This window comes from Mesoplodon mirus, assembly GCF_964341445.2.
Source record: "Mesoplodon mirus genome assembly, chromosome: 11".
Classification (NCBI taxonomy): domain Eukaryota; kingdom Metazoa; phylum Chordata; class Mammalia; order Artiodactyla; family Ziphiidae; genus Mesoplodon; species Mesoplodon mirus.
Window position 1 is genome coordinate 72,367,414 of NC_138987.1, and position 24,048 is coordinate 72,391,461.

The 24,048-nt window shown below is 36.8% G+C and overlaps 1 protein-coding gene across 6 annotated transcripts in view; it reads left to right on the forward strand.

Moving 5' to 3' along the window:
- Nucleotides 1-24,048, forward strand: part of RAB3IP (RAB3A interacting protein) — a 49,034-nt gene that overhangs the window by 14,440 nt on the left and 10,546 nt on the right. For 2 of the 6 annotated variants that reach the window (XM_082635931.1, XM_082635932.1), the window contains exons 4-6: nucleotides 13,392-13,487; nucleotides 19,321-19,398; nucleotides 20,063-20,266. In XM_082635931.1, the coding sequence (XP_082492057.1) occupies nucleotides 13,392-13,487; nucleotides 19,321-19,398; nucleotides 20,063-20,266 (378 nt within the window). Of the gene's footprint in view, nucleotides 1-9,316; nucleotides 9,362-13,391; nucleotides 13,488-19,320; nucleotides 19,399-20,062; nucleotides 20,267-24,048 lie in introns of those variants that run through there. The other 4 variants (XM_082635933.1, XM_082635934.1, XM_082635936.1 and 1 more) reach the window with 3 other exon arrangements.

A 24,048-nucleotide genomic window follows, 5' to 3' on the forward strand; every position in this document is an offset into this window, starting at 1 on the left:
GTTTATTCCCCAATTTGTGACTATATCTCATTCTTTTTCTGCATCTGTAATTAAATTTTTAAAGGAAAATATGTAGCACTAAATATTCATACATTAGAAAAAAGGAAAAGTTTCAAATCAACAATCTAGTCTCCCACTTAAAGAAACTAGAAGAACAGCAAAATAAAACCAGGAGCAAGCAGAAGGAAGGAAATAGTAAAGAGCAGAAATCAATGAAATTGACAACAGAAAAACCAGAGAAAATGAATGAAACAAAGTGCTGGTTCTTTAAAAAGATCAGTAAAATTGACAAACCTCTAATAAGACTGATAAAAAGGAACAGAAGACACATTATCAATAGCAGGAATGAAACAGAGGGTATCACTACAGACCCTGCAGACATGGAAAGTATAATAAAGGAATAATACGAACAACTCTACGTCTATAAATTTCACAACTTAGGTGAAATGGACCAGTGCACATTTAGAAAACTGAAGCAATGGGGAAAACATTCTACGACATGATTTCCAGCATATTATGACATTTTACAAACATATATTCCCATCTTCTCCCCACCAGACTTTTCTCTCAAGAGCATAACATTGATTTTTGTATCCCCAGTGCCTAGAATAATACAGAATGATGCTTGGCATATATGTCTCTTTATAATGCTTCAATGAATGGCTAATGGTTAAGCATCCATGAAGATATGCTAAAACATTTTTGGTTGAATGTATATTTATCAGAAGGAAAAATCAGTAGCCTTTTTAATCTTTTCCGAAAGGTAGGGGGTGTGGTGAGATGTGGCTATATTTGGCATCTGTCATTTGGCTCAGACTCTCATCTTAATACAGAGTATTAAGTGAAATAACAATTTATATAGAGGTAAACTATTGAACATATATATCCATCTTTGGGAATACATTGTGGTTACTGATTGATCAGAATACATTGCTAATTTCTTAGCTCAAGTTTGGAGTTATTTTTGAAATATTTAGTTTGTTGTATTTAGAAGTACTGTCGAGGTAATTGAAATGATAATGATGTGTGAACACATGCATATGGTGAATTTTATTATGAAGAGTACAAGATAGTATTAATACTTCCTTAGAGCTCAAGACTTGAAAAGGACTGTTGAATATGAAAATACTTACTGAATTCATGGCAACTCGTGAATCAAAATTATGTCAATAGTCATTCTGTTTATTCTGATTATTCTTTTAAGAGTGGCCAGAAAGTTACCATTTTTCCATCCTTTACTCTTAACCTATTTTTGTCTCCCTATTTAAAGTGGGCTTTCTTTTTTTTTTTTTTTTTTTGCGGTTCACGGGCCTGTCACCGTTGTGGCCCCTCCCGCTGCGGAGCAAGGCTCCGGACGTGCAGGCTCAGCGGCCATGGCTCACAGGCCCAGCCGCTCTGTGGCATGTGGGATCTTCCTGGACCGGGGCACGAACCCGTGTCCCCTGCATGGGCAGGGGGACTCTCAACCACTGCGCCACCAGGGAATCCCTAAAGTGGGCTTTCTTGAAGGCAGGATATTATTAGATCTTGTTTTTTTATCCTTTCTGATAATCTCTGCCTTTTAATTGGTGTGTTTATGTTAGACTATTTACATTTAATGTGATACAGTTTGGTTTAAATCTGCCATCTTACTATTTTTTTTCTGTTGGTCTCTTCTGTTTCTTTTTCCCTTTTTTCTCCTTTTATGCCTTCTTTTGGATTAATTCCATATGTTTTTGTGATTTCATCTTACCTCCTTTGGCTTATTGGCTGTATATCTTCGTTTTGCTAATATAGTGATTGCTTTAGGGTTTGTAGTATACAAGTTTAACTTATCACTCTCTACGTTCTGATAATATTATACTATCTCACATACAGTATAAGAACTTTACAAAAGTATGCAGTTGACCCTTGGACAAAGTGGGGTTAGGGGCATTGACCCCTGTGCAATTGAAAATCTGCATATGACTTTATGTGGTTCTGTATCCGTGGATTCAGCCAACCATGGATTGTGTGCTACTGTAGTATGTATTTATTTTTAAAAATCCACATATAAGTGGACACATGCAGTTCAAACCCATGTTGTTCAGGGCTCAACTGTACTTTTGTTTTCGCCTTTCAGTTTTTGTGCTGTGATTGCCATAATTTTACTTCTTTATATGTTTTATTTAAATTCCACAATACATTTAAATTATTTTTTCATTAAACAGCTGGTTATTTTTTAAAGGGATTTAAATATAAGAATCCTCATATTTACCCGTATAGTTACTATTTCCGGTGCTCTTCATTCCTTCATGTGGATACAGATTTCCATCTGATACCATTTTCCTTCTGCTTGGAGGAGATCCTTTAACATATTTGTTATGTGTGTGCTGCTGATAAATTATTTTCAGCTGTTGTATATTTTAAAAGGATTTTTTTCACCTTTGCTTTTGAAATATAGTTTCACTGGGTAAAGAATTTTAGGTTGATAGTTTTTTTCTTTTAGTACTTTAAAGATGTTGCTCTAGTGTCTTCTAGCTTGCACTGTCTCTCACAAGAAGTCAGCTGTTATCCTTACCTTTGTTTTTCTGCACGTGATGTGATATTCCTCTTTATCACTGGCTGTAAGCTATTTGATTATGGTGTGCCTTGGTGCAGTTCTCTTCGGGTTTCTTGAACTTGGAATTTGTTGAGCTACTTGAATTTGTGGGTTGTTTGTTTTCATAGAAATTGGGAAATTTGGGCTATTATTTCTTCAAAAACATTTACTTACCTCCCCTATGTCTCCTCTCCTTCAGGACTCCTATTATGTGTACATTAAACTGCTTAAAGTTGTCCCATAGTTCACTGGTGCTCTATTCATTTATTTTTAAAATCTTTTTTCTCTCTGTGTTTCATTGTGTATAACTTCTATTGCTGTGTCTTCAATGTCCCTACTCTTCTTTTTTCTCCCTGTAGTATCTAATATGTTAATTCTATATGATGTATTTTTTATCATAGACATGTTAGTCTTCATCCCTGTAAGTTTGATTGGGTCTTTTAAGTATTTCATTTGTTTTGTTTAACATGTTTAGTCTGTCTTCTAGCTTCTTGAACATATGAAATACAGTTTAATAACATTTAATCCTTGTCTAATAATGCTTTTATCTCTTCAGGTGAAATGCTGGAACAAATCATAGGCCTCACTTTATTGTTTCCCGTTTCTGGAGGATGACTGTCTTTTTTGCCTGATGTCTAATGTCTTAAAAATCATTTTGCACTTTTTTTCTGGTTTTTTTTTAGTTCTGTCAAGCAGGGTGGTACATATGATCCCTGGTACTCTATCTTGGTTGAGAGTGAAAGTTCTCTTTCTTGATTTGTATTGTTTGCTCTGCCCCATCCCAGTTAACCCCAACACAGAAGTCGACACTTAAACATACACTTCAATAATTGTGAGCTTCATGAGGATAAGGATTACATGTGTTTTTGCTCATGATTATATCTTGAGTACATAATGGCTTCTCAACACATTCTCTTGATTAAATGAATATATACATGTGTATGCAGTTACACTGTTGTGTAAGTAGACACACGTGCATAATATATTAGTTAGGGATGTGCTAGTTTCTTGTAAGGTACCCCTAAATTTTAGTGACTTAATAGAAGTTCATTTTTATTCATTTAACACTTTAAACCAAATGTTCATAGTTCACAGGTAATTCTTTGTGAAATAATTCAGAGGTCTATGTTTCTTCTGTCTTGGATCTTTGTAATCTTTTAGAGTTTTATTATCGTATCTAACCAGTGAAGTGAAGGGAAAAGAAAACTTGGAGAAAGCACACCTGCTTCTAAAAAGCTTTGACTTAGAAGTGATACACATAACTTTTACTTACATTCCATTGGTGTGAACCAGTTTCATGCTGATACTTAAATGTGTGATGGGCTGGGAAATGTAGTCTTTGGTGGGGTAACCACTTACCAGCAACAAATCCATACTGTGTGTAGGGGGAGCAACCATGTGGTTATTGATTTTCAGGTACAGGGATGCCAGAGGTGGTGATGTAGTCCTTCACTTGTTTGGCCTTCTACAGGTCATTGCTGAAGAACAACTTTTGGTGGAATCCTGAGGCAGAAGTTGGGTTTTAGTACATCACTTTTAAAATGTAGATTCCTGGAGTCTACCCCAGATTCTCTGGAAACGAAATTATTGTGTTGAGGCTTGAGGATATGCATTTTCAATAAACTACACTATTGATTCTTTTTTATATATATATAAATTTATTTATTTGTTTTTGGCTGTGTTGGGTCTTCATTGCTGCTAGCGGGCTTTCTCTACTTGCAGTGAGTGGGGGCTACTCTTTGTTGCGGTGTGTGGGCCTCCCATTGTGGTGGCTTCTCTTGCGGAGCATGGGCTCTAGGTGCACGGGCTTTAGTAGTTGTGGCATGCGGGCTCAGTAGTGGTGGCTTGCGGACTCTAAAATGCAGACTCAGTAGTTGTGGCTCACGGGCTTAGTTGCTCCACGGCATGTGGGATCTTCCCAGACCAGGGTTCGAACCCGTGTCCCCTGCATTGGCAGGTGGATTCTTAACCACTGTGCCACCAGGGAAGCCCTCCTTTTTGTTTTTTAATTGAAGTATAATTGATTTACAATGTTGTGTTAGTTTCTGGTGTATAGCACCCTATTGATTCTTATATTCACTAAAGTGTGAGACCTACTGATATAAGGTGTTACTTTCAACTTCTAATTTTTCTTCCTTAAAAGAGAATGAAAATGACTTAGAAAATAAAATCTGGTGGAATAGCTTGCAGCCAGAGAAAGTCATTCAAAACACATACTCGTACAGATCCATGTGTAGCATGGTCCTACTAACTGTGACCAAGGATGCTTATAAACATTTATTGTGTTCTTTTATGAACAAACATTTCTTGAGTAACCAAAGTTCTCACAGCTTGTATTAGGCCCTGTAGAGGGAAAAATAACTTAGACTTTACCCTACTCTTAAGGTGCTTACTAGTTGGGGAGAAAAGACATGTATGTGTGGTAATGTTTCATTGATCCTTAGTTGTACGTTGTTCCTCATTTTAACGTCTCTGAAATCAGTATGAGTTTTAAAATTGCTCCCAGCTAGGCAACAGTCATAAGAGTTGTCATTGCCTGATTGCGTGCTAACTTGCCTGTAGCCGTACATGTTGTTATTAAATCAGTTGAATTACGTGAGCTGGGTGCTGAATTACTGGGTTAAATGTCCTAAAAGGATCTCACTATGATAGGACATCAAAACAAAGAGAAAGGTACAAAAGAGAATGACATACGATAAAAATTTGTGTCTCCATCAGTTTGAAAGTGTTCTTCCTATAAAGTACAAAATGAAAATTCTAAATGAAAAAAAAACCCCATCAGATCATAGTTTCATTGCCAGCATTTTTTCTTTCTTGATGTATAAAATGTTTATCGTAAAATTAATGAGTCTTCAATTTGATGGAATATACTTGATCATAGAGTCCTGATTTTCTGTGTTTGAAATATCCCTCAAATTTCTTTTCTCTAGTACTACTACTCTTAAGTCTGTGTCTCTTGCCTGAAATACTTCAGTAATCAACTGTCTTCCCTGTCTCCAGTCTTTTTTTTTTTTTTTGTGGTACGCGGGCCTCTCACTGCTGTGGCCTCTTCCGTTGTGGAGCACAGGCTCCAGACGCGCAGGCTCAGCGGCCATGGCTCACGGGCCCAGCCGCTCTGCGGCATGTGGGATTTTCCCGGACCAGGGCACGAACCCGCGTCCCCTGCATTGGCAGGTGGACTCTCAACCACTGCGCCACCAGGGAAGCCCAGTCTTTTTTTTTTAACCTAACCACACTGTTCAAGGTACTGTTTTGAATTGCAGTCTGATTGTCACTGTCCCGTTTAAAATCCTTCAGTGACTTCCCATTGCCTTTGGGATGATTTCCCCTTTTCTTTGAAGTAAGTTCCACTTTGTTAGCCAAGGCTTTTCAGGACTCACCATAAACCTAACTTTCTGACGTTATCTGTGGCATCCACCCCTCCGCATCTTTAGTCACTGTGGAATACACTGTTTTATTCTTTATGTTTGGCAGGCTCCTACTTTTTCTAATATGTGCACATCACTACAATAGCCCTTATCAGTTTTCCTTGTGAATCTGTTTAAAGATTTGCTGCCCTCAGTAGGCTATGGCTTTGTGAAAAGCATGGACTGGGCCTCATTCCTTTTCTCTTTCCAGCACCTAGATGAATGCCTGATGCATTGTTAGCACGAAATTAATGTTTGTTGAAGGAGTGAATTTTGAAAAGCTGTTTTACAGTATAAGGTACTGATAATGAAAAGTACAAATGACATTCTAAAAAGTATTCACATGAAATACAAATTTGAGTTCATATAGGTAGATTGATTTAGACCTAGAAGCGTAAAGATAAAGAGTCAGAGATTTATGCCCAGTCCAGGTGGATGAGATCAAATTGGGGAATGAAACAGGAATGAATCAGACCAGTTTAACTCTAGTTTTAGAGTATGGATCAAGGGTAATAACCCTGAAAAGGGAAACTGAGCGCATATTGTAGAGGGTCTTTAGTATCAGGGTGAGGTTTACTTTGGTAAATGGTAGGGAATGATTCAAGAATTTGCCTTTGTGAATGACATATGTATTGCTCTGAGGATTGGAAGCTTCTCAAGGGGACAGTATCTTACTTGGTTTTGTATCCTGAGGGATACATTTCAGGAAATGTTGAATGAATTGACTTAGATTTCATATACAATTATAAAATTGTGAAATTTTAGAGTTCAGAAGGATCTGGAATTAAACTTATGCATTTACAGAGTTCTAAATTAACTCAGGGAGAATTGGCATCTTTATGATGACTTTCTATTCAAGAACATAATATGTCTTTCTTCCTATTTATTTAGGTCTACTTTTTCATTTTGCATTTGAGAGTATTCCAACTTGTGTTGTAGTCTTTAGCATTATGAAGTTTCCTTTATCTACTTTAATGACTTTTGCCCTGCCTAGTCTGATATCAATATTGAGGTCTCTGTTTTGTTTTTATTTGTATTATATTTTTTAGTGCACTTCTATCCATCCTTTTATTTTTAATCTGTCTGAATCACTTAGTTTTAGGTGTGTCTCTTGTATAGAGAATAGAGATGGATTTTGCTCTTTTAGCCGATCTGAAAATCATTTTCTTTTAATAAGTGAGTTGCACACATTTGTATTTATTGATAAGTATTCTTCATTGGGGCTTGTTTCTGTCACATAGCTTTCAAATGTCTACCCTATGAATACAATTCTTTTCACTATGTGCTCTGTTTTCTTTGTGCCTTCTTCCTTTTTTTCCTATTTGGTATTTTGGAAGGTTTGATTTCCATTCTAGTTGTTACCTTTAATCAAAGAATTTCTCTTAGCCTTTCTTTAGGTACTGACTTTGTTCCCTACTATAAGCAATACCATAAAATTATCTAGTAACTATTTCTTTCCTTCTCCTCTATCATTTAATTTTAGTTAAAGGTATTAATGTTAATCTCTATGGTGTTAAATATGTTTAGGTTTATACTAATTGATTTGTGAGCCTCAAGTTATATCCCTTTATTCCCAGTTTATATTTAAGAAGTTAGTGAATTTAGTTTCATCTTTCTCCTATTTTATTGGGGTTTTTTTGTTGTTGTTTTTTTGTGTGTGTTATTTTTACGTTTCTAAAACTAATAACACTTATGTAACTGCTTTCTTAACTTTATCCCCATTTAAAAAAACAGACTTTTTTTTAGAGCAGTTTTAAGCTCATGGCAGAAATTGAGAGGAAAGTACAGAGTTGCTATATATCCCCTTTCCCCACATATGCATAGCCACTCCCACTATCAACATCTCACCCCAGAATGGTACATTTGTTACTGTTGGTGAACCTATATTGACATGTTATTATCCCCCATTTACTTTAGTGTTTACATTAGGGTTCACTCTTGGTGTTGTACATTCTGTGGATTTTGACAACAATATAATAATGTGTATCTATCACTGTCGTATCACATGGAACAGTTTCACTGTCCTGAAAGTCCTCTGTGCTCTACCTGTTCATCCCTCCCTTCCCCTCAGTCCCTGGCCGCCCACTGATCTTTTTACCATCTCCATAGTTTTCCCTTTTTCAGAATGTCACGTAGTTGGAGTCATACAGTATGTAGCCTTTTCAGATTGAATTCTTTTATTTAGTCATGCATTTATTTTCTCCATGTCTTTTCATGGCTTGATAGCTCATTTCCACTTAATGCTGAGTAATGGTTCATTATTTGGATGTACAAAAGTTTAATTATTCATTTAATTACTGAAGGATATTTGGTTGCTTCCAAGTTTTGGCAGTTATGAATGTGTAAACATCTATGTGCAGGCTTTTGTGTAGATACAAGTTTTCATATCCTTTGGGGAAATACCAAGGTGTATGATTGCTGGATTGTGTGGTAAGAGTATGTTTGGTTTTGTAAAAAATTGCAAGCTGTCTTCCAAAGTGGCTGTACCATTTGTATTCCCACCAGCAATGCATGAGAATTCGTGTTGCTCTCCATCCTTCTCAGTGTATACTGTTCTCAGTGTTTTGGTTTTTGGCCATTCTGATAGGTGTATGGTGATATCTCGTTGTTGTCGTTTGCATTTCCCTGATGACATGTAATATGGAATGTCTTTTCATATGCTCATTTGACATTTGTATATCTTTGGTGAGGTGTCTGTTCAGATCTTTTGCACATTTTGTAATCAGATTGTTTTCTTACTAAGAATTCTTTGTATATTTTGGTTAACAGTCCTTTATCAGATGTCTTCTGCAAATATTTTCTCCCAGTCTGTGCCTTGTCTTTTCATTCTTGTGTATTCCCGTCTTCTAGTTGTAGTTCTACAGTTAAATACATTTGCTTCTCACCCCCAGTTCTTAATGTTAAAGCTTCTCCAGTTTTTTTCTTGATTACATGAAACTCATTTGCTGCTTGATAACTCAGGCAGGCTTATGGGGGATATATTTTCTAAAGTTTTACAGTTTTATAATTTTCTGTTTCTGGTCTGACATTTGAAGGATACTTTGGCTGGATATAAAATCCTCAACTCACATTTTTTTCCCTTGAATATCTTAAAAATGTGATTCCATTGTTTTCTAGCATAAAATCCTGTTGAAATTTGATACCTATCTGATTTTCTTTCCCTTGTATCAATAGTTGACTTGGCTTTATGTTTAACTTTTTTATTATGGTAACTTCACATATCTTCTGTTTGTTTGTTTTTCATGTTTAAATGAATTGGATTTCCCAGGATTATTAGGAAGAGGTTCCTGTGAAGGAGTAGGATAAACCGGGATAGCTCTCTCAGTCTCATGTTCCAGGGCTTTCCCTTCTGTTGTTGGTGGTGTATCTGTGTAGCCACTTCTGTCTCTCAGAGGTAAGCCTTGTTCAAGGTTTTCTTGAGAAGGTGGTTCAAGATGATGGTGTTGGAAGATCCTGAACCCACCTCCTCCCATGAACACACCAGATCTACAGCCACATATGTAATAATTCCCTCTGAAAAAGAACTAGTTGAACAGCTTCTCCACACAAATGATAAAAAGGCCACTTAGAGACAGGTAGGAGAGGCAGACATGCAGTCTCACCAGGAATCCCACCCCTGGTGCGGCTGACCCACAATCAGGAAGGATCTCACAAACACAGAGCCTCTCCCTGAGAAGCAACGGATTTGTTCCCCACATCAGGCACCTTAATCCTTGGGACCTGCACTGGAGAGATGAGCCCCCAAAACGTTTGGCTTTGAAAACCAATGGGGCTTATGTCCAGGAGACCCAAAAGGCTGTAGGGAACTAAGATTTCACTCTTAAAGGCTCACACGCAGACTCTCTTACCCTGGGACCCAGCACAAAAGCAACAGTTTGAAAAGTGCCTAGACCATAAGTGAGGAGATTCATCTGCTAATCTTAAAGCATCCACCAGAGTGGGAGGGGCTTATTGGGACTCTCTCTGGGGATGGAAGTGCTGGCAGGCTCTGTTTTTGCATTCTCTATCTTGCAAGCACTGGCAGGTGCCATTTTTGGACTCTCCCTCTACCTTGCTAGTGTTCTCCATCCCTGTGCTCTCCCACAGCCTCAGGAAAGCCAGTGGGCACACGCCACCCACCTTGCTCTCCTGCAGCCCTGCTAAAGCCAGTGGGTACACACAGTCCACACAGAGCCTTGAATGCCTGGCTCTAGAGGCCAGAGGGGGGCTTGTGTTTTGGGGGCCCCACGAGACTGAAACAGTTGGAGAGACAGTTCTTGGCAGACTACCATCCCCAGGGTATGGCATAGATAGCTGACTGAAACACACTCCCAGTCTTCCTGTGAAAAATCCTATTTACTTGTCCTGGAGCTTCAGCCTGTTCTGAAGGGCATGGCATGTTCTCAGGGAATGTAGGCCAGGGGATGCCATCTTTGCTGTCTCCCTTGGCCTTGCTACAGCTCACAGGTACCTCCCAGAAAGGAGCTTGAACACTTGTCTGGAGCCCTGATTTTTGCAACTGTTGCCAAGAAGACACCTCAGGATCACCTGGTCTGGAGGCTGGCGAGGTTTTCAATTGTGGTCCTGTGGGCCTGTATATATTTTCATACTTTAAAAGCTGCTGCCTAAGGGTTTGGCTTCTCATCAGCTTGAAACTAGATGCTGATTAAGGTCCCGCCCTTTGGAACACTGACAGGTCTTGGCAAACCCACAACTGGGACCTGTCAAGAATAAATCAGGCTGCCTAGATAGTCACAAAGGTTCAAGAGGCAGCCAAGAGCTAGGACTTGAACAATAAAGTTCATTTTTTATTTTTTATTTATTTTTTTTGTGGTATGCGGGCCTCTCACTGTTGCGGCCTCTCCCATTGCGGAGCACAGGCTATGGACGTGCAGGCTCAGCGGCCATGGCCCACGGGCCCAGCCGCTCTGCGGCATGTGGGATCTTCCCGGACCAGGGCACAAACCCGTGTCCCCTGCATCAGCAGGCGGACTCTCAACCACTGCGCCACCAGGGAAGCCCAAGTTCAATTTTTAAATGAGGCCACTCCTCCAAGACTGGGAAAGGGAGCTATTTTGCATAATACATGGAAACAAACACAGAGAGTCAAAATTAGGAAACAGAGAAATGTATTCCAAATGAAAGAACAAGAAAATAATCTTATGATAAGATAAATAATAAATATGGTAAATAAATAATCGTAATGAAACAGAAATGTAATTTACCTGATAAAGAGTTCAAAATAATGGTCTCATCAAACCTGGGAGAAGAATGGATGAACATGGTGAGAACTTCAACAGAGAGATAGAAAATATAAGAAAGTACCAAACATAGGTCACAGAGCCAAAGAATCTAATAATAGAACTGAAAAATACGCTAGAGGGGTTCAACAAGAGGATAGATGATGAAAAAGAAGAAGGCATCAGTGATCTGGAAGACAGAGCAGTAGAACTCAGCCAAATAGAGCAGCAAAAAGAAAAAAGAATGAAAAAAAGTGAAGGTAGCTTAAGGGGCCTATGGAACACTATCTAGTGGAACAACATTCACTTTATAGGGGTCCCAGAGGAGAAGGGAGACAGGAGGGGGCAGAGAATTTTTTGAAGAAATAATGGCTGAAAACTTCCTCAACCTGGGGAAGGAAACAGGTATCCAGGTCCAGGAAACACAGAGAGTTCCAAAAAAGAACTCAAAGAGACACCAAGACATATTATAATCAAAATGTCAGAAGTTAAAGAGAATATCAAAATCAGCAAGTGAAAACTAGCTTGTTACATACAAGGGAACTCCCAAAAGACTTATCAGCAGATATTTCAGCAGAAACTTTGCATCCAGAAGGGACTGGCATGATACATTCAAAGTGCTGAAAGGAAAAAACTTTCAGCCAAGAATACTCTACCCAGCAAGATTATCATTCACAATTGAAGGAGAGATCAACAGGTTTCCAGACAAGTAAAAGCTAAAGGAGTTCACCATTATACCAGCCTTACAAGAAATGTAAAAGGACTTTAAAGCTGAAAAGAAAGGGCACTAATTAATAACAAGAAAACCATGAAAGTGAAAGAGGGTTTTCTCCATCAGCCTAGTGTCTCTGTGCTTAGCATTACATCCTAAGATATTTTTTTTTCTAATAATACTTCCAGTGATCTGTTTCCTTTGGAACCTTGCCACTCCTTCCTCCTTTAATATCTGAACCTTCTCTCTTGCTATCTCCGTTATTCCCGTCCTGCAATTTGGTTTTATATTCCAAGAGTTCTCCCCTTATGGTAGGGCTCTGTCCTTCTGGAAAGGTCTCTTTGCTGGATGCTTTGAGATTCCTGAGTGTTTAGAGCTTCACTGTACTGTTTGCTGCCTCTGTACTGCGTATGATTTTTGCACTCATCTCTAACTTGGAGCCTGTGAAAACCCTTCCCTTTTTCTCCATTTGTTCTCACATTTTTTTTCTTCCAGTTTTTACCAAGGGTATAGTCCTCTGCTTTTGGGGCATTTGTAATGATTTTTGGGTTCTGAGGCTTTATATAGTATCTCTGTAGTCCCTTTCACTTCCTGCTGCTCCCTTCCACACAGTGACTGATCCTGTGGTCTGGGCAGTGTAGCCACATTTTCTCATGGTCTGAGATATGTGGGGATTTTCTTTCACCTAGTTTTGTTGACGATGTAGTCATTTGGTTCTTATATCCCAGTTGGAATATTTGGTTGTCAGGAATTGTCAGGGGATTCAAAAACTGTGCTGCCACCACAATTACAGAATGACTGTATTTGTGGCTGATATATAGAGAGTTTGGATTTTTTTTTAATCTCTAAGTTTGAAAGATAAATTTAGGGTAACATAAAATTGCATATTTAACATCTTAATAAAGGAATTTTTAGCATCTATTTATGACCTATTGAGGAGTTACGTATAAATGTAGGATTTTTGTCATTAATCTTCTTAATTTTAAATGTAATATACATTGTTTGCCTCTGGTTGCAGTGTTAAACGGGTATAGTCTCCTAATGGAAATTTTAGACTAATTGCAATATGGTACATGGAATTATAGGTAAACAGTTTTTAAAGTAAACGTGAAAAAACTTCACTGAACATTTATTGAAATGACTCAGCATAATTGAAGAAATTCCTTGGTTGATAGAAATAAATATGTTCAGAGAAAAGTTAAGGAAAAAAGAATGAAGTTATTTAATTGTTTATTTTCACATGTAATGAATAATTATACTTAATCTTTGGATATTTTATGAAAAAACATGAAAATTTAATATGTGAGTTAGAATTATTTGTAATTTTAGACTTGCCTGATTGTTTCCACATAGCAAGTGCTAAATAAACACTTTCAGTGCGAATGTTGTAGGAGGGGGCAGTATTTCATAATTTTATTAGTAAAAATTGTATAGTCTGCTGAATCTAACTTCGAACTTTGGAAATAAAAAATAAAATGATCAATTTCTCATAGGAACTGAAGTTAAAAGATGAAGAGTGTGAGAGGCTTTCTAAAGTACGAGATCAACTTGGACAGGAATTGGAGGAACTCACAGCTAGTCTATTTGAGGTTGGTCTGTTTACATCTTGGCCAAGAGCAACGTCATGGTTTTTATATATTGATAGATTTGTTTTATGAGGGAATCTTGAAAAAGATATGCTTAGCTTCATGCATATTTATAAGTCCTCTAAAAAGATAAAATCTTTAAGAAATGTAAAGTCTACAACTTAAAATGATATGAAAAGAAAAAACACTATGGGTTACCAGAATCAGGTGGTTTAAAAATGTGTATGTGGAAAGAAAGGAGGTAAATTTTAATTTTGATTTTACCAACTATTTAGGGGCTGCTTTAGAGTATCTTTATATGATACCGTAACAAAGACGGCAAACCTTTGAGGTAGTCTTCTGTTAGGGGATGATTTGAGGAAGGTTAGAAGGCACACATCTTTATTTCCAGCCTGCCACAGGATCAAAATTCCTACCCAGTTCAATCAGTGTTTCTCAGTAGGGGGGCCATTGACGTTGTTGGACATTTAGAATCCTTGGTGTATTAGGATTTTCCAAGAAACAGAACCAATAGGATGTGTGTATATACATATATACATTTACATGTATGTAGAAAGAGACTTATGTAAGGAATTGACTCATGCAGTTATGGAGGTTGGCAAGTCCCAAAATCTGGAGGATGAGTTGGTAGGCTGGAGACCCAGGAGAGATGATGGTGTAGTTCCAGTCTTGAGTCCAAAGGCCAGAGAACCAGGAGAGCTAATTGTGTAGTTCTAGTTTCTAGTCCAAAGGCTGACAGACTTGAGACCAAGGAAGAGCTAATGTTTCAATTTGAGTCTGAAGGCAGGAAGAATTCTCTTACTCTTTGGGGATGAGCCTTTTTGTTCTAACAGGCCTTCAGCTGATTGGATGAGCCTCACCCACATTATGGAGGGCAGTCTGCTTTACTCAGTTTACCAATTCAGATGTTAGTCTCATCCAGAAGCATCTTCACAGAAACATCCAGAATGTTTGACTAAAGTATGTGGACACCTGTGGCCCAGTCAAGTTGGACACACAAAGTTAACCATCACACTTAACCCAAATTCTAGTAATACTCCCTCATCATTTTGACAACTTTTAAATATCCTTGTGGAGGATGGGGAGAGGGTATTATTTCCTTGGTTAAGAACCACTACCTTTAGGTTATAAGACCTTTAGCCTTCAGAAGTTCCTTATTAAAAACATTGATGTGTTACTAGAATGACTAGTGTCATTATCACTTTACCAATATTTTCTGTTTTTCCCTAAAAATTTGTTCTTAAAAATTTTAATGTAAAAAAAGATTTTGCCACCTGCCGATGCAGGGGACATGGGTTCATGCCCTGGTCCGGGAAGATCCCACATGCCGCGGAGCAGGTAGGCCCGTGAGCCATGGCCACTGAGCCTGCACATCCGGAGCCTGTGCTCCGCAACGGGAGAGGCCACAACAGTGAGAGGCCTGCGTACTGCAAAAAAAAAAAAAAAAAAAAGATGTTGGAGGAAAAATTTCTTTACCTTTTGTTATTTTTTTATATGCAGAATCTTTTTTAGTTTTAGCTATATGTATTTGCTTACCTAGTTGTAATCCTAATATATTTTGTACTTTAAATAACATCTTTTCATGTTACTACATAGTGAATGTAATGATAATCATAATCTATCAAGTGTACATTCCACAGTTTCTATCATTACAAGTAATATTGCAGAAGATATTTTCAGACACGTGGGCTTTCCGTGCCCCCTCTGCTCCACAACCCTTTGCCCTCTCCCCTGTCTTTTTGGGGGTCATTTGCTTTCATGGACGTTTAAAAACTAACTTATTTTCTTGTTATCAGAGATGAGAGGAAGATAAATGTAAGCATAGAGGTAGTGGGAAGTTAAAGATCTGGAACAGGAACTGTGTAACTTGTTACATTTTTATATGTAGAAGGACTCAGAAACATAAGACTTTTCTTCCAGCAATGTCTGGTTAGAAGAAATGTTTATAATATATGGATAGTAGATAAGCAAACAAATATATTAAGCTACTTATGTTAATTTTGATTTCCTATCTGCCTGCCCTTAATTTTAACCCTGCTTATTTCCATCCATCTGCACTTACATGTGCATTTTGTTAGATGAAGTAGGGGGAGAACAAACAGACTTTTCCCTCTCTATAGTAGGATGTGAAGTACCAGAAATGCAGTTCATGCAGTGAATGAAAAAGTTATCTAAAAAACATTGTTCTGGGATCCTTAACTTATCCCCAACCTAACAATGGCTAATAACCTTAACTGTGTATACTTTCTGGGAAAGAAACTACATTGATTAAAGATGATTTCAGTAATGAAGAAAGTTGTATTCAAACCAATATGAATTTAGAAAAAAAGGGCAAAAAGTTTGTTTAAAAAATTTTTTCTGTTTAAAAAGGTTTTTTAATCTTGAATATAATTATACTTTGTATTTAGCAAATTTGAGTCTTAAATGTATCAAATACAAGACTCTAAAATTATATATATGTGTGTGTGTGTATATGTATATATATATATTTTTTCTTCTCGTATTTTAGATTTTGAGATAATGTAAAATATAAAATGAAGTCGGTTGAAAGAATGCTTTACAAAGTAGTCTACATTTAACATGGAAAAAAAAGATATGTAGTCTTAAGATGTTTTTATATTTTTTTAGCCAGTTTTAATAAATGTCTATAATATGCTTAGTTTTCTCTCAACAATGCTATATGGCACATATAGTATAAATTGTTATTTTGTCGGTGAAGAAAATGAGGCATAATTAGAGTAAGGAGCAAAGTTGGGACCCAAATTCATGACCTTGATCTTGCTTTAAGTGCTATGAAAGTCATAAATGGAACTTCCATTTGTCTCAAGCCACAGAGACAAATTTGAGCATGGACCTTCATTATGATAAAGATACCTACTATTTATTGAGAGTTTCCTATGTACTAGACACTGTTCTGAGAGCATATGTACTTACTTACAAATTATGCACATACACTAACACACATATAATGTGTTACATACAGTATAAAACACAAAAGTTTTAAAAAGAGTGAGATAATAAAAATGCTTAAATTTTTTATAATAGTACAAAAGTATTTTATTCTCACTAAAACATATTGTGAGTGTATATATTTATTTAGTGAGAGCAGTGTGATTGAATATGTTACCTTGTTTTGAAATCTTGTTTTAAATTTATGATCCAGATGAAGGTCTGGTCTAAATTCCATTTTTAAAATTTAGATGTAATGCTGCTGCTGACTCACAGATATACTGATCCAAAAGGAACAAGTACTTCTTTTCCTGTAATAAGTCATTATACTGAATTTTCAGTCCCATTGCCAGTTATGTGAAGGCTTTTCCAGAACATTCTCTAGTGAATTTTTGTCTTCTCTAATACCAACAAATTAATTTTTTGCAAATTAATCAGAAGATGTTGAATAAACACTTTTTTTAAAAAAGAGAAGAAAATCCCCTTCATTTGAATCACTGCTAACCAGATAGGAAAAAAATTCTGTTTTCAAAGTTTGTAAGTACACAGACATGAATATTTGTATAGATCAGAGGTCTGCAACCTACAGCCTGCAGGGCAAAACTGGCCTATATATACTTTTGTACAGCCTAATGAGACAAGATTGGTTTTTACATTTCCAAATGGTAAGAGGTGGGGAAAAAAAATCAAAAGAGGAATATTTTGTGACATATGAAAACTATATGAAGCTCATATTTCAGTGCCCATGAATTTTTATTGGAATGGCCACACTCATTGTTTTACTGTCTATGGCTGCTTTCACACTGCAGCAGCAGAGTTGAGTAGTTACAATAGAGACCATATGGCTTACAAAGCTCAAACTACTTACTATCTGGCCTTTCTAGAAAGTTTGTTGACTGCCCATATAGATGATACTTATATCATTTTTCAGTTTAAGAATGACAGTGATAGAAAAGTTTTCAAACTTTTTTGAATATATCCTTTGATGTCTTTTGTCAATTTGCTAAAACCTATGAATTATCATTTTAGATACTGCTCCTGCCTCATTCTAGCTCTTTTCTCTTTCCTTTTTGGACTCCAATAACATGTATGTTATACCTTTTCAATGTATCCCTTATATCTCTAAGGGACAAGTCAACCCAAATCCCAGCCCACTTTCCTGGGTTTACCTGTTCTCCTGGATCTTGGTCCTCTGATTCGTCACTATTTTGTTAGCTCTCTAATGTCTTCAAACACATTTTTAAAAAATGTCCCACTTTTAAAAATTGTTCTCTGTAGGAAGTTTGTTTCAAGTTGCATAGTCCGCTATTTATGAAACCAGAGTCCATTTCCAAACATTTAAACAAATATTCTGTCCTTAGCACGAGTTACTTCTGCATTCATAGTTTAAATGTCACTTATCTTGGTGGGTCAGATAGATATGTTTATTATTTTGAAACTACCTGTCAAGTAGTGTTTTATGGACAGTGACATCACAGAAAAATCTAGCACAGCTGAAACATTTGTTATTTTTAAAAGAAAAATGCTCACCTCATTATTAAATTTGATAGCTCTTACAGACTTTGACACAAGATAACCAGCATAATTGTGCATGGCATATTCTCACAGTTAATCTCATTATAAAGCATTGATAGTAAAGCTTCTCTTATTTAGAATAATATAATCTGTAAACTCACATTCATGGGTACATACAAGCTGCAGTTCATTACAGTCCTCTAAGAGCAAATGGACAAATGGGAGTGCCACCGTGGAATTCTGGTGTGGAGAACTTCTACTCTCCCCTGAACAGTCAACAGACCTAGTGAGGGTTCTGTTGTCAAATGATTAAATGTCTTTGAAGCTGATTTCCTTCCTTCCTTCCTCCTTCCCTCACTTCCTTCCTTCTCATGAACTGTAAACTGAAGTTCTAAAATACATGTTCTTAAATCCTGGGGGATTATCTTGAGCACCCTGTATACTGTTCCAATCTATTCTTATTCTTTATAGGGATTATTCCATACAGGAGAGTAAGCTTTTTAAAGTACAAGTAAGATCATGTCACTCTCTTCCTTAAAAAACCATAAGGCTTCATAGTGGATTTAGAATAAAATCCAGAATTTGTACTCAGATATTTTATTTGATTATTAGAATGTAATCAGAATGTAAGCTCCTTAAGAGCAGGGACCTTGTCTCTTTTCCCAGTGTATTATCAGCACCTGGAACAGTACCTCATGAAGAGGTGTCATGAATAAGTGTTTGATGAATAAATGATATATGAATAAAGGAGAATTAAATACCTAGAGTTTCGTATTTGTGGTACTAAAAAGTTAAGATCTTATTAAAGGGTTAACTCTGATTTGCCTTTTTAGATTGCTCTGCACAAAATTGTCATTTAATATCATTTTGTGAATATTTTTATTGGAAGCTCTAAGGTTTCTCAACTGTTACTCCTATAAACTGCAACATTATTGATGTGTTAATATTTTTACTTGTCCCTTCTGTATGTCTTTGCTGTGAGTAGTAATATGAATGAATAGTGTGTGTGTGTGTTTGTTTGTGTGTATACCAAATTATAAAAACTTAACTGCAAAGAAGTTGGGTTTGACATGTGGGTCATGTGTTTTCCTTCATCACATTTGCAGTCCTTACACAGGGATTGATCAGAATGATCAAACTCAACTTGGCTGCCTCAGTGGTAATAGATACTAAAAGAAGGTGCCTATTCCTTATTCCTAATAGTTGGTCTGGCTGATGACAACTGCTATTTCAGCAGTTTATGCTGGATACTTAATTTTAGGCAAAATTTTGTTAGTGTATCTTTGCCTCAATCATAGACACATGTTGAAAGATTTTTGAAAACAAATGCTAAATACTTTGTTTCCAAAATTTGAGATGTTAACTTTTTCAGGAAGCTCATAAGATGGTGAGAGAAGCAAATGTCAAGCAGGCAACAGCAGAAAAACAGCTAAAAGAAGCACAAGGAAAAGTAAGTTGTTGCTGCTGTTAATACTATAAAATGTAAAGAAATTAGTGATTACTATTTTTAAAATACTTTAACATTTATTGGATTTGTTCTGATTATAAAAGCAGTGCTTACTTTAGAAGATTTTTAAAACTACAGGAAACTATAAAGAAGAAAATAGCTACTACATATATATAATTAATAATGAATATTTGGTGTCCATTTATATTAGAAGCAAATGATTTAAAGGCTTGTGAATCACATGTATTATCAAAAGGGTTATATAATCACATTTTAAAGTTAATATTTATTTTCTTAATTCACTAAAAAAAAGCCAACTGAAATGATATTAGATTTTACTATTTTAGGAATGAACAACAACTAATCATAAGCTATTTTTAAATATATTTTGAAGATTTTGAAAATTCACATAAGTGAAATGTTAGACATTTTGATAATTTAAAAAATGTCAGCTGATGTGAATAGCAGCTGAATCCAGACGGTATGGAAACATCAAAAAACTTGGTTTAAAAAAAAAAACATTTGGTTTTACTTTCCTTTTATTAATCCATGGGAAATACAGATTAAACTTATATTTCATCTTTGAAAGTAACCAAATTACTAACATTTAGCTGCATCTGTCATAAAACATATTCAGTGTATGTGACTGTGTTGCTTTCTTTTCAAGATTGATGTACTTCAAGCTGAAGTAGCTGCATTGAAGACACTTGTATTGTCCAGTTCTCCAACATCACCTACACAAGAGCCTCTGCCAGGTGGAAAGACACATGTTAAAAAGGGGCATACAAGAAATAAAAGTACAAGCAGCGCTATGAGTGGCAGTCATCAGGACCTCAGTGTGATACAGCCAATTGTAAAAGACTGCAAAGAGGTAACTCATCCAGGACTGTCCCCTCTGACTCCGTTGATACTTATTAATTCTCATCACTGAGGTGTTAAGATTTTTGCCAGCAAAATTTTTAGTACAAAATATTCAGTATTAAGATGGGGGAGGCTTTATCTAGAGCTGGCTGCTTTCAGGGATTCTTCATTTCCCTTCTCTACCTGGCTGACTTTGGAGTACCCGCTGGAAACTTGGTAAGTTTCTTAATCTCGATATTTCATTTAGGGAGCAAACTGTCATGTGTTGTATAAAGGAGAGTGGGTGGCTTTAATGATATGACTAGTCAAAATTTATTGCTAGGGTGCTGTAGCAAAATATGAATATAAGAATGTGTGAAAATATTTAGGTGATTTTCTTGAAGAATGGCACATTGCTTTTACTTAAATTCTGGGAGAAGCAGAATTTTATATCAGTAAGGTAGTCCTAGAGTTCAGATAATTAAGCAACAAAAAATAGAACTAATGGTAGCCTTATCATTTTAAAAGATATGTTATAAAGATAACTGAGATAATAACTGGAAATATTTTGAGGTGTTTTGAGTAAAATAGTTTTTACTTACATATGATGAGAAAACATTTCCAAGGGGATTGATCACTAATTAATGAGCAGCCCTCTCCCATTTTTTTCTTAAAAGCTGTATTTTACATTGTGAATTCAAGTCCATCATTATTCATTAAGAAGCTGTGTGTGCTTGTTCAGATTTTTGCATGGAAGCCAGGAGTTTATCAAATTGAATAACCAAGGTTGTTACTTATTTTAATTGAATTGCATTTTTATTAATAAAGATGCTAGTGAGAGAGAAGTTCAGTACTTGGTCAAATCTGAATGTGACAAAACCTAAAATTCACATTGGTTTCTATTAAATATTTAAGAAATTTTTTTAGTCATAACTTTAATTCTGATTTCTTTCAATTTAGATAGCATTTTTTTTTTTTTTTGGCTGCATTGGGTCCTTGTTTCTGTGCGCGGGCTTTCTCTAGTTGCAGCGAGCAGGGGCTGCTCTTCATCGTGGTGCTCAGGCTTCTCATTGCGGTGACTTCTCTTGTTGTGGAGCACAGGCTCTAGGCGTGCGGGCTTCAGTAGTTGTAGCATGTGGGCTCAGTAGTTGTGGCTCGTGGGCTCTAGAGCGCAGGCCCAGTAGTTGTGGTGCATGGGCTTAGTTGCTCCATGGCATGTGGGATCTTCCCAGGCCAGGGATTGAACCTGTGTCCCCTGCATTGGCAGGCAGATTCTTAACCACTGCGCCACCAGGGAAGCCCTAGATAGCATTTTTCATTGCTTGGTACAACTTGTATTTTTGCTGTGATTTCTCAGTGTGTGTAATTATGTACCTTTTTTCCCTATTGTCTACACTAAGAAAATTTAAATATTTTCTCATGGAAAATTTTAAAGTTTTGTTTTTAATTTACAAAATTCCTTAAAATATGAATAGGCAGTATATAACTTTTTGCTTTCCACATATATCCTGTTTTCTAATACATGTGAAAAACTTGTCAAATAGTTTTATTAGACAGCGGAGACACATAAATTTGACTTGTGTAAGTCTTAGAAAAAGATCTAACAATTGGAAGGAAAATGAAACATGTCCATGTTTCTGCAGAGAATGTGATGGGGGCATTTGGTCATAACGTATCTTCTGAAGGCATTTAAAACACACGTGCATGCATGCACACACATGTAATGAGGCAAGGCTTTGAGATCAAGTCACTCAGATGTCAACTTTTATTGGTTTCTTGCTCTGTAACCTTGGTCAAGTTATTTTATTTCTCTAAACCCTAGTTTCCTTATCAATAAGTGGAGATTATAATATTTATCTTGCTCAGCTTTTAGGATTAAATGTTTGTGAAGTGCTTACCATAGTTCCTGACACAGAGTCAGCTCTTAATAAATAAATTACTGCCATTAAACTAGAATCTTTCCTTAGAACACTACTTACCTACTTTGAGCTTTATATCCATCAAAGGGTAGACTTTACAAAGAAAGTGAATTTGAAAATGTAAGTATTACTTATCTGCTAATATTTTTATCCTTTCGCCTTTAGCTTTGATTCAAGGAATTTACGGATTCGGATGAAAAATATTCACATTGAGATTGCCATTATACACCTTAAAGGAAAGTCTGTAGGAAAGCTGGGGTACAGTCAGCCTTTTGTTACTTTTGTGTAGACTACCTGCACATCTGATTGAGCTGTGCTAGAGGCCATAGCTGCAGTCAGTGCTTCATTTATAGTGCTTCTGGCTTAGAGTGCCGGGCGAGTGAGAGACATACTCTGTGTTTGGGTGTCTGTGGGTGGATGTAGCTTTGTATGTTGACAAGTAGTGTTGAGCTGGGCTGAGGGAATCTGTAGAGAAGAATTCTTGGGAAAATTTATTAAATTGGATGGGTAGAGAAGGGACAACTGGAAGAGTGAATAGGAAGGTGGGTGCCAGCCTGGATTATTACTGATAATTCAGATGGTAGATACTGGATGTTGAAATGCCAAAACAATCTAAATAAATGTTATATTTTAGGATAGTCAATTTAGGAGGCTATGTGTGTGCTGCTTTTAGTCTTGCAGCTTATACAGTAAATATTTTGGAAATTCTTTTGGAAATGCCTTAAGGTAATAGCAGAAGAATTGGTGTCACTTTTGACCCCAAATGAGGTTTCACGGTTTAGTCAGTCTCTGTTTATTCAAACGTGTTATTTTTAAATTCTTTTTTAAATTATTTATTTTTATTTATTTATTTTTGTCTGTGTTGGATCTTGGTTGCTGCACACGGGCTTTCTAGAGTTGCAGCGAGAGGAGGCTGCTCTTCGTTGTGGCACGCAGGCTTCTCATTGCAGTGGCTTCTCTTGTTGCGAAGCATGGGCTCTAGGCGCGCAGGCTCAGTAGTTGTGGCACATGGGCTTAGTTGCTCCACCGCATGTGGGATCATCTCGGACCAGGGCTTGAACCCATGTCCCCTGCATTGGCAGGTGGATTCTTAACCACTGCGCCACCAGGGAAGCCCCTCAAACACTTTATTTAATTAACTTGGCTCCAAATTACTTCTGGTTATTTTCACAAAAGACTTATCATCTTTTATATTCAGAACAGTGTGCACTTGTATCTTTTTTTTTTTTTTTTTTTTTTTTTTTTTGCGGTACGCGGGCCTCTCACTGTTGTGGCCTCTCCCATTGTGGAGCACAGGCTCCAGATGCACAGGCTCAGTGGCCATGGCTCATGGGCCCAGCCGCTCCGCGGCATGTGGGATCTTCCCGGACCAGGGAATGAACCTGTGTCCCCTGCATCGGCAGGCGGACTCTCAACCACTGCGCCACCAGGGAAGCCCTGCACTTGTATCTTAAGGGGAGCTCCAACATTACTATTAGTTTTTTTGGCGAGGTGGATAATAGTAGTGTCCTTGGACACCATAGTGAATACATTGAAAAGCACCAGCTAGTCATTTGGGAGTTTGGATTGTTTTTTTAAAAGAAAAATTGCTGCAATGGAATATTACTCAGCCATAAAAAAGAAGGAAATATTGCCATTTGTAGCAACATGGATGGACCTAGAGATTATCATACTAAGTGAAGTAAGTTAGAAAGAGAAAGACAAATATGATATCACTTATATGTGGAATCTAAAAAAAGATGCAAATGAATTTATTTACAAAACAGAAACAGACTCACAGACATAGAAAACAAACTTATGGTTACCAAAGGGGAAAGGACGGGGGAGGGATAAACTAGGAGTATGGGATTAACAGACATACATTACTATATATAAAATCAACAACAAGAATTTA